This window comes from Eublepharis macularius, chromosome 4 (assembly GCF_028583425.1).
Source record: "Eublepharis macularius isolate TG4126 chromosome 4, MPM_Emac_v1.0, whole genome shotgun sequence".
Classification (NCBI taxonomy): Eukaryota; Metazoa; Chordata; class Lepidosauria; order Squamata; family Eublepharidae; genus Eublepharis; species Eublepharis macularius.
In genome coordinates this window covers 108,283,483-108,302,845 of record NC_072793.1, presented here as the reverse complement: position 1 = coordinate 108,302,845, position 19,363 = coordinate 108,283,483, and the positions used below count along the sequence as shown (strand labels likewise).

At 41.0% G+C, this 19,363-nt stretch overlaps 1 protein-coding gene across 4 annotated transcripts in view; it reads right to left on the bottom strand.

Moving 5' to 3' along the window:
- The window catches only part of ATG7 (autophagy related 7), a 149,656-nt gene that overhangs the window by 79,482 nt on the left and 50,811 nt on the right, over positions 1 to 19,363 (bottom strand). For 3 of the 4 annotated variants that reach the window (XM_054978494.1, XM_054978496.1, XM_054978497.1), the window contains one exon: positions 7,924 to 8,046. In XM_054978494.1, the coding sequence (XP_054834469.1) occupies positions 7,924 to 8,046 (123 nt within the window). Of the gene's footprint in view, positions 1 to 7,923; positions 8,047 to 19,363 lie in introns of those variants that run through there. The other variant, XM_054978495.1, reaches the window with a different exon arrangement.

The window sequence follows — 19,363 nt, the reverse complement described above, 5'->3', positions numbered from 1 at the left end:
CATCAGGGGAGCAAGCAGAGGAGAGTCAGAAAGCTGAGCCGAGGTCTGAAAGTCGAGTCATGAGTCGTCAGTTGCACAGAGACAGGCAAGAGGAGGTCGAGGGCGAAGCCAAGGTCAGGACACAGGAGGTCTATCCGAGCGAGGGCAGGGTACAAGGCAGGGGTGAAGCTTCCAGGAGCCGAGCTGCTGGGTGCAAGGAGAGGTGAACTACATTGCTCCCACGCTGGGCTCTGCCCAGCATCTCCCTTATAAGCTCAGTGCAGCATGAGGGAACGAGGCTCAGGTGCTTTTCCTTCACTTGATTGCCCCACTTTGTCCTCGGCGTCCAGCTCCGCCCGTCGCTGCGCTTGCAGACGCGCACTCTTCCGTCGCTCCCAAACCGCCTCTTTTGCCCGAGCCTTCCACCTCACCACCGGCTCACAAGGCTTGGTTCTCCGAGATGCCGGTTGCTCCTCCTCCCTGCGCGCCCCCTCCTCTTACGCTGAGGTACCAGGTTGCGCTGAGGGGCCAGGTTGCTGGTTGCCGGATGGCTCTTCAGGGGCTGAGGGCGGGTCTCACAAGGGTTCTTCCAGCTTCTCCTTGGAGGAGGAAGGATCGTCAGTGGGTAATGCGCCCAGCCGACGTGGGTCTCCGACATGGTGAGGCGGCAGAGGAGCCAGCTGGCTCCAGGCTGTCGCAGCCTTGTGCTGCCGGGTGGCTGCCGCTGCGCTGATGCGGTGGTGACCTGCTGCCCATCTGATTACCCTCCCCCTCTCCCTCCGGCCAGGTAAGTGGGGGTGGAGGGGTTGCCCTGGGGGGTGAGGGAGTTGATCCTCACTTCAGTATGCTCCAAATATTTACGGAGCATACTGAAGTGAGTAAAATAAAGGGAAGAAGGATGACCCGGGAAACTACAGGCCAGTCAGTCTGACTTCTGTTGCTGGGAAGATAATTTGTGCTTGCCCTCTGTCCAGGTTTACAATACAAACCATTCTTTGATCCTGGAAGCACACAAAACCTTGTTTATGTAGTACCAAACCATGGTTGAGTGTTGCATCTGAGCTAAGCACATATCTGAAAAGCCTTTAATAAAATGCTAGGTAACTGCTATAGGAACAGCAATACTCATATCAGAATGTTAAGTAAATAAGTATACATGTAATTTTAATTTATTAAACTACAATCTTCCAATGAGATCTCAGCAGGTCATAGGAATATATGAAGGGTCCAATTGGATTAGATAAAAGGTTCATCAAGTCTAGCATCCTGCTTATAACTGTGGTTACAGGATGCACCCAAGAAACTCACAAGCAGGTTGTGAAGACAACTTTTCCCAGCAACTGATCTTAAGAAGTCCGGTTGTATCCCATCTTAATCCAGCAGAAAGGCAGAATACAGATGTTTTAAATACGTAAATAAATATCCATAATTGTATTACTAACACAGTCTAACATTGTCATATTTGTCCCAAATGCTTTGGTATTTCTTTCAAGGAACATGTTCTAACCCCATGACAAATCTATTTATTCATCTCCATACCTTTCCCTGAGCTAGATTATCCTTTTTAGGGTGACCAGAACAGGGTCCACAGTATTCCAAGTGAGGCTGCAGTTCAGATTTTTATATAAGGCACTAGACTACCACCCCCAGTCCCTTTTCTAATATTTCCTAACACAAATACACACACACACCTGCTATGAATCACTAAGCAGGCGTACAGTGCGTTGTCCACTCTAACCCCAAGGCAATCAAAACCAATCCGTACCCTATCAATTATGATTTAAGATTTTGCCCATTTACCCAGTTTGGAGTTATCAGTTCAAAACAGAAGGTTCTATCCTATCTTTAGCTACTCAGAAACAAGAACAAACTCACTTGAGCTGCAATCTGGTTTTTAGACTCATTGACCCGCCCTAATACAGAAAGTTATATTTAGAGTACCTGTGATCTCTAACTACATGGGAATGATCAGCGCATGCACTGTGGGCTTTGTCTTAAAATATTTTCTGGCAGCAGCTCCCAGCTCTTTTGTTCATGAAGGAAAAGATTGGAGCCAAAGAACTGCAAGCTGAGTGAGCTTTGCCAATTCTCCTTCCCACTGCAGCTCCCAGAAAAAACACTCCTGAGAATTAGGGGTGAGGACCATTGGAATGAAGAGGGATGAAAAGGAACAGAGATTCAGCACTGCCCATCACACTTGTGAGAGCTTTCGCACAAGAGTGGAGAAGGGTGACTGCAACACTGGGAAAGCTGGGGCTGGGGCCCACAGGTTTAGCTGTCCTCAGCCTTCTCTTATCTGCCTCCTTATTTATTTATTTAAAACACTTTAAAGACACCTTTCAACTCTTACAGTGTACTTAAAGATATACTGCATAGTGCTCCACCACTGCTATGCTGCAGCCACACAACACTTCAGCAATGCCATGGACCTCCACCAGTACACTGCTGGTGCAACCTTCTACACTGGCAGGGAAGATGCAAGCCCAGAAGTTTTCCAGTTTACCCATTAGAATATCACAGGGAACCTTATCAAAAGCTTTACTGAAATCCAGATAAATCATGTCAACAGAGTTCCCACGATCCAGTAAGCTGGTCACTCGATCAAAGAAGGAAACCAGGTTGGTCTGGCAAGATCTGTTGCGGACAAAACCATGTTGACGTCCCTGGATCACTAAGTGGTCCTTCAGATGCTTACAGATCAATCCCTTTAAAATCTGCTCTAATATCTTCCCAGCAACAGAAGTCAGACTGACAGGCCTGTAGTTTCCCGGGTCATCCTTCTTCCCTTTATTAAAGATTGGGATAACATTTGCTCTTCTCCAATCTTGTGGCCCCTTCTTTCCATGGCTTCTCTGAGATGCTTGCAAAGACATAGGGGCCATAGTGGATAACTATTACTATTTCCTTGCTGCTGTTCAATAAAGTCTGGCGTGATCTTCAGTTCTGTCCCTATTTGTTGTTGAGCAGATGAGACCTGCTCTCTCCCACCATGTCACTCTCTGACCCTTTTCCAGGATTTCCCCATAGTGCTTCCTGGAATGATCTCCCCTTCATACATATGAGGGAGTGAATTCTGACTTGGGGTTGCCCATGTAGGCATCAGTTTTGTCAGTTTTCATGGTGCCACTGGGCCTCTATTTTATTTAGCTGCAAATGTAATACTTAAGACTAATGAAACAGTTCACTATGTGCTTTTATGTGTTGCAGCTCACCTCTTCAACAGATTGACATCCCCCCATCCCCCACCCCTTCCTCTTCTCACTCTCTGCTAGCTGCTATGAGCAACTCTTTAAGGGAGCAGGCTGGAGGGGGTCTAGGAGGAGACATTTCTCTCTAGTAAGGGGGAGGGACCTAAGAGAGTGTCACGGAAAAAAGCTGTAGAAACCAATGAACTGTGAAAACTAACTAAGCTTAATTAGTTTTCATGGGTTCATTGGTTTCTGCTAGCAAGGGGGAGAGCAGGTCTGTCTCACACTCCCCCACAGCACTGCTGACATCTGATGAGTCATGCAGGCTGACAGGTGGATGGGACACAAGGCTGCAGCAAGGAGAGATTGTAAAGGAGTGTCTTAGCCAAAATGATGGATGTCTAGCTATCAGGTAGGCTGTCCTGTTCTCCCTTTTGTGATTTGTAGGAGCAAAAGGTTAGCTCCAAAACTGTTGCCTGCCTTTGTTCTCTCCCCAGGTGAAGGTAAAACCAGAAGCCTTGGCCATGATATCTCAGTGCCTTTCCACCAAGCCATGAATGCCTTTGCAGTTTCTGACTGGCCTGATATGGCTGGCGGTGACGTCAGGCTTGTAACAGAGTGTGTGATAGCATGCCTCCTTTGCATCTGTCTTCTTGGCCCAGTAGTTAGGTGTGGTGTGATGGCTGGCCTCTGTCTCTCTCATTCCCCCCCCCTCTTTTTCAGGAGAAGGTAATGTGTGGGGATGGGCAGCACATCTGGTGTGAGCCAGACCCTTGCTGGGGGAGAAGTGGAAATGCTGTCCACTGCATGGGCACCTTTCCCTTGTGGTTATGAGGGGGGGGGGGTGGCACTCAGGCCATGTGCCTCTGTTGGGGTTCGCTGTCGCTGTATCTTTTCTCTGTCCTCTGGCGCTCTGGCGGGGGGGAGTGGTGTTGAAGGGCAGTGGTGAAATCAACAGGCAGTGGCTGGTTGAGCCTTTGTGTGCTACTCCAAAGAACATCACCAGACACTGCTTCCAGTTAGTGGGTGTTGCTGGGATTGCTACAGATGCCAGTGTGCTTACTATGCAATCTGCCCTTTACAGAGAGGCATACGTTGTTTATTCCTCCTGTGGAATATCCACAGGAATCTGACCAGCAGCATTGATATTATGTCAGTAGTTCACTGCCGCCGCCACAGCAGTCCTCCAGATTCAGGTTTCTGGCTGTTCTAGGCAGTGAACAAAAATATTAAAGATTAAACACATATAAATGTATTAAAGATGGAGATGCTGTGGCTGGAATGGGGGGGAGTTCAGGTTTGGGGTTCTGACTCCCTCCCCTTGAGGTCTGCCTTTAACACTGGCACAGATTGTCAAGAGTTTCAGTGATGGCTGAAACTCCAGGAGTTTCTGGATGGCTTCTTATTTATGGAGGACCAGATCACAAATGTTGCCAAGCTGGCATTCTTCCAGTTACATCAGGTGAGGCAACTGGCCCCAGTCCTGTCCTGCAACAACTTAGCCACCATAATCCATGCAATGGTCATCTCTAGATTGGACTACTGTAACTTGCTCTATGCTGGCCTACCCTTAATATAGGTTTGGAAATTCCAATTGGTCCAGAGTATAGCAGAGTCCTGACCAGAACACCGCAAGCAGCACACATTCACTTTGTGCTACGTCAGCTGCAATGGCTTCCAGTGGAGTACTGAATCAGGTTCAAGGTCTTACTAGAGAACTTGCAAGTGTTTTGGAGGAAATACTTAAGATCAAATCCAAATATGCTGTAAAATGAGGTTTTATGCTAATTTTATGTTTTTAAATGTTTTTTATATATTATATGATCTTAACCTCTTACTGATTGTAAACACCATTCTATGTTTCTATTATGCCAATAAAAGGTATGATGATGATGATGATGATGATGATGATGATGATGATGATGATGATGATGATGATGATGATGATGATGATGATGATGGTTAGGGAACCATATATCTTTGGGACTGTCTCTTCTGGTATGTTCTCCAAAGAGCATTATGCTCTGCAGAGAGCAATCTTCCCAACAGCCCAAAAGCAGTCCAGCTGTCCTTGACGAGAGCCAGGGCTTTTTCTGCCTTGATCCTACCTGGTGGAACTCTCTGCTGAATAACATCCATGCCCTGTGTGACTTAATGCAGTCCTGCAGGGCTTGTAAGGCAGAGATGTTTCACAAGACTTTTGGCTGAAAACAATGACAAATGCCATCTTACTGACACTCCCTCCTCCTCTCCCCTGCTCTTCTGCTTTTCCTGCCCTCTTTCAACTTTCATGGGAGCCAGTGATAAGTTTAGAATTTGAAGTATTAACACCATCTAAGAATGTTTTATTCATGGATTATTTAAATTGCTTACTATTTATAAATGTTTTTATTATTGGTGGGTGGTGGGTGGATGGTATCGTTCTCCGGCCGTGAAAGCCTTCGACAATACATCGTTTTTATTATTGTTATTCACCGCTCAGAGCTGTGTTCAGGGGCAGGGCAGTTTATAAATCAAAATTATAAATAAATAAATATAAAAACAATGAAAACAGAACACACACTACTAGCCCAAGGAGTGGCAGTCTGTCAGCAACCTGCTTAGCCAGTCACAGTCTTGCCTTTGGAGTGAGAGGCATGCCTGCAGAGTTCCTCAAACACTCAAGGCTCCCCTCCATCCCACCTATAAAGGGCAGGTGCAGGAGGTAAGGGAAGGTTCCCTACTTGGGCAGAGATAATCTTTGTCCATGAAGAAACACTGGAGGTTCTGATTTTTTAAATATTAAAGTTATGCGCTTAGAAAATTTCTTGACTCCCTTAGAAATGCTAGGCTTTTTTAAAAAGTAAAAATATTCAGTAGACAGAGTGAGCATGTGTGTTTATTCTTTTAGCAAACCTCTAGGATGGGACTGGCAGCAAAAAATACAACTGTACACTTATAACTACATCTTCCCCAGTAACTTCAATAATGATTATTAGATGTTACATGACTTTGTGACAGCTACATCCGCTATCATTATTTCTATGAAAGCATTATAATTCCTTCTAAGTTCTAAACGAAACTTGTGAACGACTTCAAGCTGAAAAAACAGCTATGCTGTTTATACTAGTTACAACAAGGACCTACGCTTTCTCAGAAGTAATAACAAAACAGCCATTCATTGTTCTATATGATGAAATACATTTAAGGTGTACTTTATTTGAAAAAGAAAAAGGAATTACTTCAAAGTTGTCCTTTCAGACATAAATGTATTCAAAGTTTGGAATCTCTGGTTCCAGGAAAAGCACAAACCATGATTTAGTCAGTTCACATAAAACAACAAACTATGGTTTGCCACAAAACAAAACTAAAATTTGAGAAGACGAGGTGGGAGATTGTGAAGCTGCATTGTAAGAACATGTGATAGTCTGCAAAGAACAGTGAGATATAACAGTCTTCATATAACAATGCTTAAGAAACACTGCCTCAGAAAAACATATTTGACCACTGAATGATCCAACTTAGTTAGAAATGGAATGTAACTAAATACCTTGGACTGCCTCATTCATGCAGATTGAGGATGCTATACACATAGGTTGAGACCTTACAAGTCCTGAAAGCATAAAGAAGCCCTCAGCACACAAGAGAACAGAAGTGCCACATAGGTCTCACACTTAGTGAATATTACTAAGCTGATGTTAAATTAGATGGCTGCCTTTCCGTCCACTGTCACTTGAAAAGGTAACAAGGAAGGAACCTATCTTATCACTTATTCTCTGGGACCAGAATGGAAGTATGTCCTATGCATTGATGCCTCAGGATTTTTTTAAAAGTGCTGCAGTAATACTATAAAGTGTAATCCAATACATATGATGTTACCATTGTATTACTCAACAATCTTTTCCAAGTAGCTAGCTCAGTAAGATAGAGTAATAAAAATGTTCTCTAAAGCTAATGAAGCATATTCCTTTACTCCATTCATTTCATAAAATAAAAACATTCTTGTCAAACAATTCTCCAAATCCTAATACAAATAAAATCCTAATACAAAAAATGGCTTGCCATTCAATGAACAACCTGCGTAAATTTTAAATACAAAGGACTCATAAAAATGTATGTTGCTCATAATAAAGACAGCAGTTCTACTAGTGAATTGGTTGTTTATTCAATTCTTCTGAATGTCCAATTAAATTACAACAAAAAAACACTAGAAAATGCCATACTAGGTGGACTACTGATCTGAACTGGCAGGACTACTATTCCCACTACTGGCAGTAAGATTCCCCAAAAGACCCACAAGCAAAAAGCACAAAGCCAAACCTTTCCCTTAGTTTTACTTCCCAGTATCTGGAATTCTGTTGCATACTATACGGTCCATCAGAATGCTTAATTACTGTTTAAAGCCACCTATTCTATGACCCTACAACATGCACTTGTGAGTTCCAAAAGTTAATTATGTGTTACGTAAAGAAGTGCTTTTTCAGACAATCCAGTTTTGCACAATCATTGCCATGTTTCTCCCCCACCCAAAAAATCTGGTCTGGTTTTTAGCTTTAAAAGTAATTATCATTTCTGTACATCTTGTTTTTTCAATGACCTGATGATACTAAGGATGAATGACTTGATGATACTGAGCCTTACATTAATGCATATATTTTGATTCAGGCAAATTATTTTTAAAAACCTTTTATTGTTGCTGTTAAGTATCAGTCAAAGAGTAATATACGTTTATCTTTCACTGACATTTATTTAGCATTTAGTGGTTAAAGAACATTACCTCAGCTGCTTGGGTTTCCTGATGCAACAATGTCAAACCTGTGAGATCTTCCAAGAAAGAATGCGATGAATTAAAAACCTTTGCTAGAAAAGTAAATCCTTCTCGTTCATACTGGTCAAGGACCTACATATAAAAAAGAAAGAACAGTGTCATCCCTTCTTTGTTGTTCTACAATCAAATCTAGGTAATAAAATTGTTCATATTATAAGATGGTGAAGCTATTTAAAAAATCCTACAATGTAACAAATACATAAATTATACTCTCCTAATTTAAATTTATGGGAGATATGGATATTTGCTTAGACTGAAAGGGAATCATGAAAGTAATTTTATGCACAGATTCTCAAGATATATACTTCCACAATGCAGCCTTTCACAGGAAAGCACTTAGTATGTGGATTGTTAACTGACTTAACCACAGCCACCTGTGAAACCCAATGCCATTTATTCTCCCAGGTAACAGCTGTTCATCATCTCATTCAGCCTTTGCATGAATCCATCCCAGTGAGTCTCTGATTGCAGTATTCATTTTAAACAATATATAAATATCCAATGTTCTTGTCATGTAGGCAATTAAAAAGAAACTTCAACAGTTTAAATGAATCAATATACAGGGTTTGGATAAAGACTGAATCTGAGTATCAGTAAGCACTGTGACCAAAATGAATGAAACATCAAAGATTAATGACTAGAAGTCCTATCTCTAAACTTCTATAAACAGCCAGGAAGAAAAAAATTCAGACAGACAGACAGACATCCAAGACGAGATTCCATTTGGATCAGGACTGTGGGGCTGGATTACGGAAGGAAGTTGTTCTCTATGCCCTTTTCATGATGGAAAAATGGGCCTTTCCGGTGCCATTTGCACTTATTTTCTCCTGCAGGTACAAATTATACATCCAAAGGTCTGATCAGACAAAGAATATGGGAGGAAAAAGTTAATCTTGTTCTTCACCCAGTGCCTCAGCCGCCATTCCAGTGATTTACACAGATTATGTATTAGATGGGAGGTATCTCCAACGTCTCCTGAAGTTTGGTATAAACTATCACACCTTTGCTTACTCAGTCGTCTTTGAGCACTAGCAGCTTAGTTAGGCTTATGTCACTACAACCACTATCACTTAGTTAGGCTTACGTCACTATAACCAGGTATTTCCCAACTACACCTGTATATTTGCAAATCTGCAGGAAACATCTTCCACATACATTCCCATAAACTTTAGGTACATTGGCTAAGGAATGTTTATCAGTTTTAGCTGAAAGTACTAAATAGCTGATTACTCAAGTATTGGATCTTGAGTCAAACCTAATGCCAGATGTCAATTTTGCAACATTACTAACTACTGCACATTCAACTTCCAAGTAAACATTCATTTGAAATAGAAGGACAAACAGGAAAAGATATGAGAATTCAAAGACTGAAGTAGCCCTGAATAGAACGCGTTTTTGAGCAGCACAAAACGTGAGTTTTGAGCTGCACTACCACAAAACACTTTTAAGATTCTGAAAAAGAAAAAATATTGCTATTGATATAAAAAATGTTTATCATCAGTTCTACTGCTGAAGTTAAGCAGACCTGGTCTTGCAAGTTGACTAGATGTAACACTATTCTGAATCTTCTTGGTGCAGGAAGGCATTTGTGCAATTAAAAAAATACCCTATATAAACTGATCAGAAAGAGGAAAAAACTTTTAAATAGTTAATTAATACTGCTGCCATTTATTTATTCAAAATATTTGTCCTTCATTTCAGCAATGTCTAAGGCAGCTTGCAGAATATAAACATACACAGTTAAAACATGTCGTTACCACCTAATATTTGTACAGTGCCAAGAGGTAAAATTCCAAGCAAAATTGATACTTTCCTTGCACAGGCAAGAGAGATGGAGAAATTAGAAAATTGGGGGTAGATGCAGGAGGGAGGTCAAGAAAGAACAGTGTAACTGAGACTTAGGAAAAATTTCATTAAATAAGATAGTCTTAAGGGGGGACTGAAAAGAAGAAACATAAGGGCTTCACACATACCAAGACCCAGCTTCAAATGTGGGGAAAAGAATGGAAGAAAATTTGAACTGACCATGGCAAATACTACTATTAATGCATTATTAAAATACAGACAAGTAAAATACTATGTTCAAGAACTGGGAAACTAGTGGCGCTAAAGAACGCTCTGCCTTCCTGGATTTGTTACAGGAAGTTCATGTAAAAAAGTTTCCTTGCTACTTCCTTATTTTATTTATTTATTTATGTCATTTATAGTCCACCTTTCTCACTGAGACTCAAGGCGGATTACACAATATGAGATTAGTATAATCAATATCAAGTACATTTCCATACAGTATCAAGGACATTTCATAAACAATACCATAGGGTAAATAGATACAAGTTTAAAAGATATAGTATTAGCAAGAATCCAATACAGAGCAGAAAAAATACTGAAGCAGAACATAATTATTTCTAGGACTAACATTAGACAACATGGAGCACTGGTGGTACATAAGGAGTACATATTTAAAGCAACAGATAATATGTAAGGCAATATAGTGATGAAGTCTATGGTCTTGGTCTCTAACTCATTAGCGAAGCATCTGAAACCTACAATACAGCCCTCCCATCTGAGTAAAAAGCCTTTTTGAATAGTTTGGTTTTGCATCGTTTACGAAAAGCCAAGAGAGTGGGGGCTCTCTTATATAAATTTTTATTTTTAATTACTAACATCTAAAACTACAAAAAAAGCGAAAAAGGGAACAGGGGGAAAGGGAAGGGACAACATATAAAAAATACGCACTACATCTACAAGTATTGCATTCCCTTCATAATACAATTATTTAAAGTTAAACTTTCTAATATGCCATTAGATTGGTAGATCTTATAAAATACAAACTACAGTCAGGATCAGGTCTTCTCCCCCCCCCCGCCCCCCGCGTCTCGGTCGCAGCTCTCTCTGAACAGCTACAGTAGCTGCGCTCACTCCCTCCTCCCCATTCCCCCCTTCAGATTCTAAATCTTCTCCTTGCTGGAACTCTTGATGATTAAACACAAAGTCCCTCAGCTGTGCTTCCGATGTTATCTTGTAGGCTTGGTCTTCATAACTGAACCAGATACCTTCCGGAAATAACCATTTGTATTTTATTTCACGCTTCCTCAGAAGAGCTGCAAACCTTTTATATTTGAATCTTCTTTTCCGAGCTAAAAATGGAACGTCCTTCAATATCTTAACCTTGTTGCCCAGAAAGTCCAAGTCCACATTGTACGAATTATATAAGATGGTGTCCCGAGTCTTCTTAGATGAAAAATCAATAATAATCTCGCAAGGCAGCTGACGCTTCGTTGCATATTTTGAAGATGTCCGATGGACTTCCAGAATATCGCTTTTTAACTCTTCTTTAGTTGCCTTTGCGGATGACGCCAAAAGTTCTGACACCAAGTCCTTTAAGTTTTCACTTTCCTCCTCCTTCACATTCTGAAGACGCAATACCGTCTGAGCACGATCCGCTTGTAACCCTATCAATTGATTCTCCAAAAGCTTTACTTCTTTGTTTGTTGCTTTCATGAGTGCTGCATTTTCCCGAGCAGACTGCTCTGCCCCAGACGCTACGTCTTTAATGGTTTTCACTTCGTTCTCAACTGAGCCAACCCTTTGACCGATTTCATTTAGCTTATCAACAAAGGGCTTCATAGCTTCAACGACCGACCGTTTAACCACCTCTTCAAGAGTTTCTCCCTTCCCCTGTAGCATCGCCGAAACCGATTTGCTCACTGCAGGGCTCTGCTTTTTCGTCACCATCTTAGGGCGGGGGGGGGACCGCCAACTAGATTCCGAAACTCAGTGGAGGGGAAGATATCCGGACCTTCTTACCTTCAACTCCCACCAATCCTTCGCATACGCTTGAAATGACAGAAGGGATTCGCTTACTTACAGGTTTTCACCTTAAATCTGCTTGTTGCCATTCTCCATGGCTCGGCAGCACGCGATGTGCTGTGCAAGTCTGCCAGCCTCCGTAGGAGCAAACGGGCTACTTACCCCCTGCATGAATTTCAGGGAGCTCTTCCCGCAGCGCTCCAAACCCTGACCCCCTCACTGGGAGTCCTGGGGGTTAACCCTCGCAGGTCAACCACCCGGTCAGGCTGCTCGGGTGCTTCCTCCCGGACCTGCGGAGAGGAGCGTCCGACATGGCCGGGAAAACGAAACCGAGTGGGGGCTCTCTTGACTTCCTCAGGCAGGTCATTCCACAGGATAGGGGCCACCACAGAGAAAGCCCATGTACGGGCTGCTGCTGACTTCACCTGTGTGCAGCCTGGCACCTGAAGGAGACCCTTTTCAGAGAGTGAAGCTGCCATGGAGGAACATAGGGAGGGAGGTGGTCCCATAGGTATGCCGGACCAAACCCGTGAAGAACTTTGTATGTGATAACCAATACCTTGAACTGAGCCGGGGAAAGCTGCCCTGAGTTAGTGATTGATTTACAACAGACCTCAGTGGTTTACTTATGTGGTCTTTACTTGATGTTCACAGCCAGGATGGGCAAGGATCGAGCACACAAGTAGTGGTTTTCATAGATACCACGCTCCTTTTAAGATCTGTCATTGCGATTGGTTCAAAGCAATCCAAATGTAAATGAATAAATAAAATAATAAATGTAAAAAAGCTTTCTTGCTACTTCCTTGTCATACTAAAAGAACTCTTAATTGGATAGGCAAGCGAAAGGATCACAGGTGCAACCACACCAAACAAAATTCGTGGTCAAGTATGATTTGTTCTTAAATGTATAAACACTGGCAATTTTAGACATGTATTTGATTTGAGTTTCTCAACATTATTTCGGTATACACTGCAAAACAAATTAATTCTGCTCTTGGAGCGTTAAGATGATTTTAACATTCTTACTGTATTCCAAGAAATTATTTAACAACCAAACCAGATGTGCAGCAATATCTTGCAGCTTTCTCTTTATGACACACTGTATATGGAAGTCAATTTATAAATTTGGACTATGTTCAGTAATGGACTATATCCATCTTTTCCAGTTATCATTCTCAATGGTGTTGCTATTAATTTAAATTGGAAGCACTATGTAGAGGATATAATTTAAACTAGATTCTAGCAAGAATTATAAAGAACCTGGTATTTCATAAATACCTGCATTACCTGGGAGGGGTGGGGGAGAACAGTATGCCATTTGGAATGGAAGGGTGCAATTTGGCATGGGGTGGGGAGTATGAATTGGTATATGTAAGAAAACTGCTTATAGAGGGGATCTTGGGATTCAGGCCATTGCTTCACACCCTTTATTAATGTGCAAAAGATGTTTCAGATACTGTGGCAAAAAAGAAGGAACAGAAGAGTGTCAAATACTGATTTAACTATTTTTTTCTTATGTTGAAATAGAAATCCCTTAAAATCTTAAATGGTTATGTTCCATAGATCTCTGGTACTACCATTGCCCCATTATGCTTCTGGGTTTATCCCTAGAGAAATTAATCTCGATTCCTCAGGTTATGTTCCCTTTTAAAACCAAAGAACATTGGCATCTAGCCATACATCTAGCCCCTTAGTTTTCAACAAATGCAATGATCTGAACCTTTCCAGCTCTCTCTTTCCCAGTGGGCCCCATATTCTGCGTTCAGTGGCTACAACTGTACACATAAACTGTCCTGCTTTATTTCACATGTATACCTCTACGCCCCTCTCTACATAACACCTAGTTGTGCCTGACTGGGTATATTGAAATGGTGCAGTCTCTTGGAGATATATATTCATCTGGGACAACCCAACATAACACAGAATGTTTGTTTTATGTAATTCAAATTGCTTCTTCCTCTCTTAGTGTTTGCATCTTTTACTATATGAAATACTGCTCACAGTCAGAGAAGGAGCTCCTGCTTCTCTTGGGAGTCTAACCTTAAAATTTAATGGTTTGTCAAGTCAGAATCACAGACAATCATTACAAACAGAATCTAACTGTTGCTCAATAAACCTGAAAACATTTTATGAATACTTTAAGTATCTGACTAATGCTGCAACTAAGTGCAGTTTAATGATAATCTCAGTTTTTTGTGCTGTGCATGAGCCCATTTCCCTCTAGTAATGTCTCATCCACTCCCTTTCACAATCAGGCTTCATACTACAGCTGGAAAAAACAATGACTGCCATCAATCTATTAAGAACAATTCAGAATAAGGGTATTTTTTTTGACCTGTGGCCAGTCACTCCCCCTCAGACTAAACTACCTAACAGCATTGCTGTCATAAAGATAAAATGGAAGAGGCGAGAATGATGTTGTGAGCTGCTTTGAGTCCTCATTGGAGAGAAAAGTGAGGTATAAATATCTTAATAAGTAAGTAGTGAGTTTATAAAAATACATAGCTTGGTTCCTGGGTGAACTTTACCAGCCCCCAAAGCTACTGGATAAGACTACTAAGAAGCATATCTACTGAGGGACACAGCTTAACAAATAGGGAGCAGCCTGGCATTGAGAAGAAGGGGCATGGCGACTGAAAGTAAAGAAAGGATGCTAAGACAGAAAGATTCCATTTCTGAGCCTTCAGATACTGGAAAATAGATACAGCTTTCATGGGTGAATGTTGCCCGCCACCTATTTATCAGGAGACAATAACAGTCACAGGAGAGCAACTAACTTCTCCCTTCAGCTAGGAATTAAATACAGTTTTTGCTTAGACAAGAAAACCCTAAAATGTTGCATAAACACTGGCATTTACCAAAGTCCAAATATATTGTTTGGCAAAACCTTCCTGTTTCAGTTTGCCTTTGGCACTGAAGGCTGTTTGAAAAGGCTAGGAAAATTTCACTGAAACAGATGAAAATCAGGGGAAGTAGGTTTGCTTTGGGTACCTTCTCTGAGGGATGGAAACACTACAAAACTAGACTGAACTATTAAATAGCTGTAATTAAACAAAATGCAGCACCACTAAGATCTCCTGAAATGAAACTCGTTTACAAGCTCTGGAAAGAACCACTATAGATGTCTTTTTTTTAAAAAAAACGCTCAAATCTGGCAGAAGCTGAGGGGTGCATCATCACAAAGCTACCCAGCAATTTCTGCTCCCTCATTTTATGCCTATGTTTCAAAGTGTTTTGGAATCAGTTAATTTTTTTGTTAGTAAAAAGTGAGGCTTTAAAAGTTTCTAAATTATTTGGAAAATGCTCTGTTGAGAAATGACAAAGTATGAAGCTAGACTTACAGCAATCTAAACAATACTTACAGACATGCTGTGTACCAAATTGACAGATATTAAGAGTTATGTGGTGATATTATATGGTGTTAGAATGTAAGGTAAGACCATACATGCTTCAACACAATATTGAGAGGAGGCACAGATTTCAGACAAAAATATATTCCATTCTACAATTAAGTATATTATTCTATGTTTTTTTAAAAGAACACTTTACACAGATAGTGAATATGAAGCTTTCATTACCTGAAGTGCTCTATATAAATTCTAAGTATTATTAGTATTACTAAGGTATTATTTTTATTTCCTATATTTTCAGGAAATTTCAACATGGTGACAATTTTTAATAGCTTGAGTATAGCCTAAGTTCTCCTCTTCCCCAGGATCATTTGACTGAAAAATAATGGATTTTATAAAACCTGTAATTCGGCACAGATTCTCATTTTAAAGAAATTTAAATACTAACCCTTTTTAATTTTGTTAAATCTAACATCCTATAGTTAGCAGAGTGGCATATATTGGTTCAGAGCCATCACAGAAGGATCTGGTAGTAGCACAGCCTCTTTCCCATATCTGATTCATAACTTGTAATAAAAATAGATTTAGTGGATCTCTCTGGAAGCCTGAAATGAATCTTCTGATGAGTTTGAAGTTCAAGGACGCATGTTCACACTGGAAGGATGCTGCTAATGAACTATTTAATGTAATTACCTCACATATCTCACAACAGCAAGCATAATATATCTCAGCTGTCCCTCTGATAACCAAAAACTCCACCATTTAGGTCCACCTCCAGGCTTACACAGGGAAGAGTCTTCCAGGTACAAGTCAGGTGAAGAAAGCACTTTCAGGTCCAAGACAAAGTAGGTGTCCTCTTGCAAAAATGCAAATTCTTGTCTGTAGTCACTCCAGCCCCTTGGAGACGTAGATGGCAGTCAGGCTTGCTCTTGGATATCACATTTGGACATTCCCTGACCCTTCATCCACTCCCTCCCCCATTTCCTGGTTGCCTGCTGCTGTTACCTCATCTAACCCACCCATTCTCTCGCTATGGTGTGCCACTCAAATCGAGTCATCACCACCTGGCATCCACAGGAGCTTTGCCATCTCCTGACAAATCCAGTTTCAAAATGTATTGATTTTGAAAGTTAATGGAAAGACACAGAGGTCTGAAAAAACTTGGAACTTACTATAGCCCACTTAGAACAGATAAGTTGCACCCTATATCCTCTCCTATACTCAAAATCATCAAAGGGAACAGAAAAAGCAATGCATTTTTCACACTGGAAAAGGAGGTTATGTAGGGTAGATACCTAAGTCATATTGTATCGTATTCTAGATAGGAATGTTCAAACACATGCAAGTTTAGCTCACAATCTGTCCACTGGTAACAAATAGAGAGTTGATTTTTGGATGAGCAGCTTGACTGCTCATCAACTCATTTGTGCCTTTTGGGCAGGTTCCTTCACATTATTCCTTCACAACCATGCAGTCCAGTGCAACTGGCTTTTCACACATATGTGCTCTCACACAGCCCAGTTGAATTCTACTTCCCCCTCATACTCTCAAAAGCACATACACTGGAAATCTAGTTGGTCTTTAAGGTGTTACTGGACACAAATCTTGCTCTTCTATTGGCAGACTGTTGCTGCTGAGTAATCTGTCTATGAAAACTACCAGCCTGACTTAAGTGACATTATTTATTTTAGATGGAGGTCAAGGACCAGAGAGCTAGATAGGAACTGAAGACAAAGAGGCTGGAAGGGCTTCTCTCAAGAGATGGTTAACATCGTTATGGAAAAACCAGAGTGTCATTGCTAAGAGATACTAATATTCTTTGTGGCTACTATATATGTGTGGCACCACTTGGTGAACCATTCAGGACAGGGCCAGATCTAGGGTTGCCAACGCCCAGAGCAACCCAAGTCCGGCCCTCGCGCGCGCACACAGCACGTGCACGCTCCCAGCACTGCGTGATGACATCACTTCCGTGACGTCATCATGCAGGGCGGAGCATGCCACCCGCATGGCAAGCCAGCTGCCCCAGCACACCGCGAGTTGGCGGAAGTAGCACGGGGTTGGGCTCAGAAGCCGCCCGCGCCATTTGCCTGCCCCGCAGATCCTGCGGGGCAGGTGAAAGGCAGCACAGGGGGCTGGGAGGCCGCTCGCACGCTCCCAGCAACTGGCAGCTGCGCCCGGCGCCCCCTCCTTGGCAGCGCCTCAATCCGGCCCAGATTCAGGAGCCACTGGTTGATTTATGAAAGCATGTTCTATAATTTTTGAATGTTCATCTTCATATTGGCTTGGATCCAACAAAGAAGGAAGTAAAATATTGGAATATTTTCTGCATTTCAATTTAAAAAATGGGAATGAGGAGAGATGTGTTCGGAAAGCATTTCCTCCTTGTTGTCATTTTAAGAGAGTCCTGCTTTACATAAACATGTTTGATGATTTAATCAAATTTGACTTGGGTTTTAACGGCTGTGTTATTCCCATAGAGATCTTGTTTCATGTGGAGAGAATATTAAATTACTTTTGTATTGAAAAGGTTCCTTTATGGATCTTACACTGGAAACCTAAAATTTACATGCCCAATTCCATTTTAGTGTTAGAATATGTTGCCTCAGCATATTTAGAAATATAATCCAAATGGCAAATCCAATTACAAGTTTACCTTGAGTATGTATGAGTTTATTCTTTAGTACTTTAAGAGGTAATAACTTTTTTTCCTAATCTAAAAATGCCTGTGAACATTTGTTTAAATCTTCTAATTAATTTTTCACCTTGCTTCCATTTTTAAAGATAGCTATACAATTAAGATGGTGCTGAAGAACATGCATATTCATCTAAATATTTTAGACATCAATCAGATACTTCTCCAGCAGCATAAAATCATTTAACGTTTTTGATTTCCATGTGTGTTAGAGAGAATTTCTATGACTTTTAATCAGAAAGAGATCCAAACTTTCCAGTTTCAAACCAACCTTCAGGCTGACCTATTCCAAACCAGCTGCACATCATTCAGATTTATAATTTGAGAGAGCTATAGAGAAATATTGAGACAGCCACTGTAAGTAACCAACTTTTAACATTTAACATTTAACGGCCTCTGTAAGTAACCAATATTTAACATACCTCCCACAATCTTCATCTTTAGCTTGCAAATGTTCTGACTGGAAGGGTAAGTAACTGCCTTCTAGATTAGTGATTTGGCCCAAACTGTTTGGCAATTGTTTTTACAACAGAGGAGTAAGTATACAGAAGTGTCATAAGCATGATTATAAGATAGGAGAACTCCAGATTTTCTGGCTGTGTTTAATCAAGAAAAACTGCAGCCCTGCTCTTAAGCTACTGTTCACCGATTGTCTCTGTAGGCTAACTAAACCTACTTCAATCTATTTTTTTAAAATACCCTGATTAGACTAGAGTTACTCCAGTCAAGCCCACTGAAATCAATGATGGCCCTCATAGGGCCACCAAGGCAGCAAACACAGATTAAAATTGCATCTTAAAAACATTAAAACCAGCACACAAATACATCAGTAAAACAATTTAAAACCAGGGCTTAAAATAAATGCAACAGATAAAAACAACAGTTAAAATATTGGGGAGGGAGGAAGTGATAACATGAATGCATGGAGGGTACTAAAGTAATAAATCAGCAGAAACTGGAAACCTGTATGTCATGGCACATTTAAAGTAGTTCACATTCTGCACTACAGGTTAGAATCATTAAAAGATATCAAAGAGGAAGCTAAAGTTTCACTTAAGGGTTCCTAGTAAATTCATGAAATGAGATTTAAGTAGGGTGGGGAGGACTATTCCTTGGGTCAGTGACTATACTCTTAGCTATTACAGTACAAAGGAGTCAAACAAACGTCAAGTTGCCACCCCACCCAACTCCAAACCCCAATGTTTTTAAGAACGAACACCCAAGAAAATAGAAAAGTCCTAAGGGAGGTTAATGGAGAAAAAAAAACTTTAAGTGTGTACAAATTTTGCTTTGTTATTTGAACTTTACAAGTCTTAAGTAAAGATAGTTTAACTTCCCAACATGGCTCACTTTGTAACATGCCTTGTACATTCTAGAGTAAAATGTGAAGATTCTTGCAGTCCTAACGAAACATACCAATTATGTTAACAAAACTGACCAGCACTCCATTATAACAGGCAAGTTTCTAGAAGAAAAATGTTCTCATAAGAATACCTTATTCTTTCCCTTGCCCCCACTTGATATAATCTTGGAG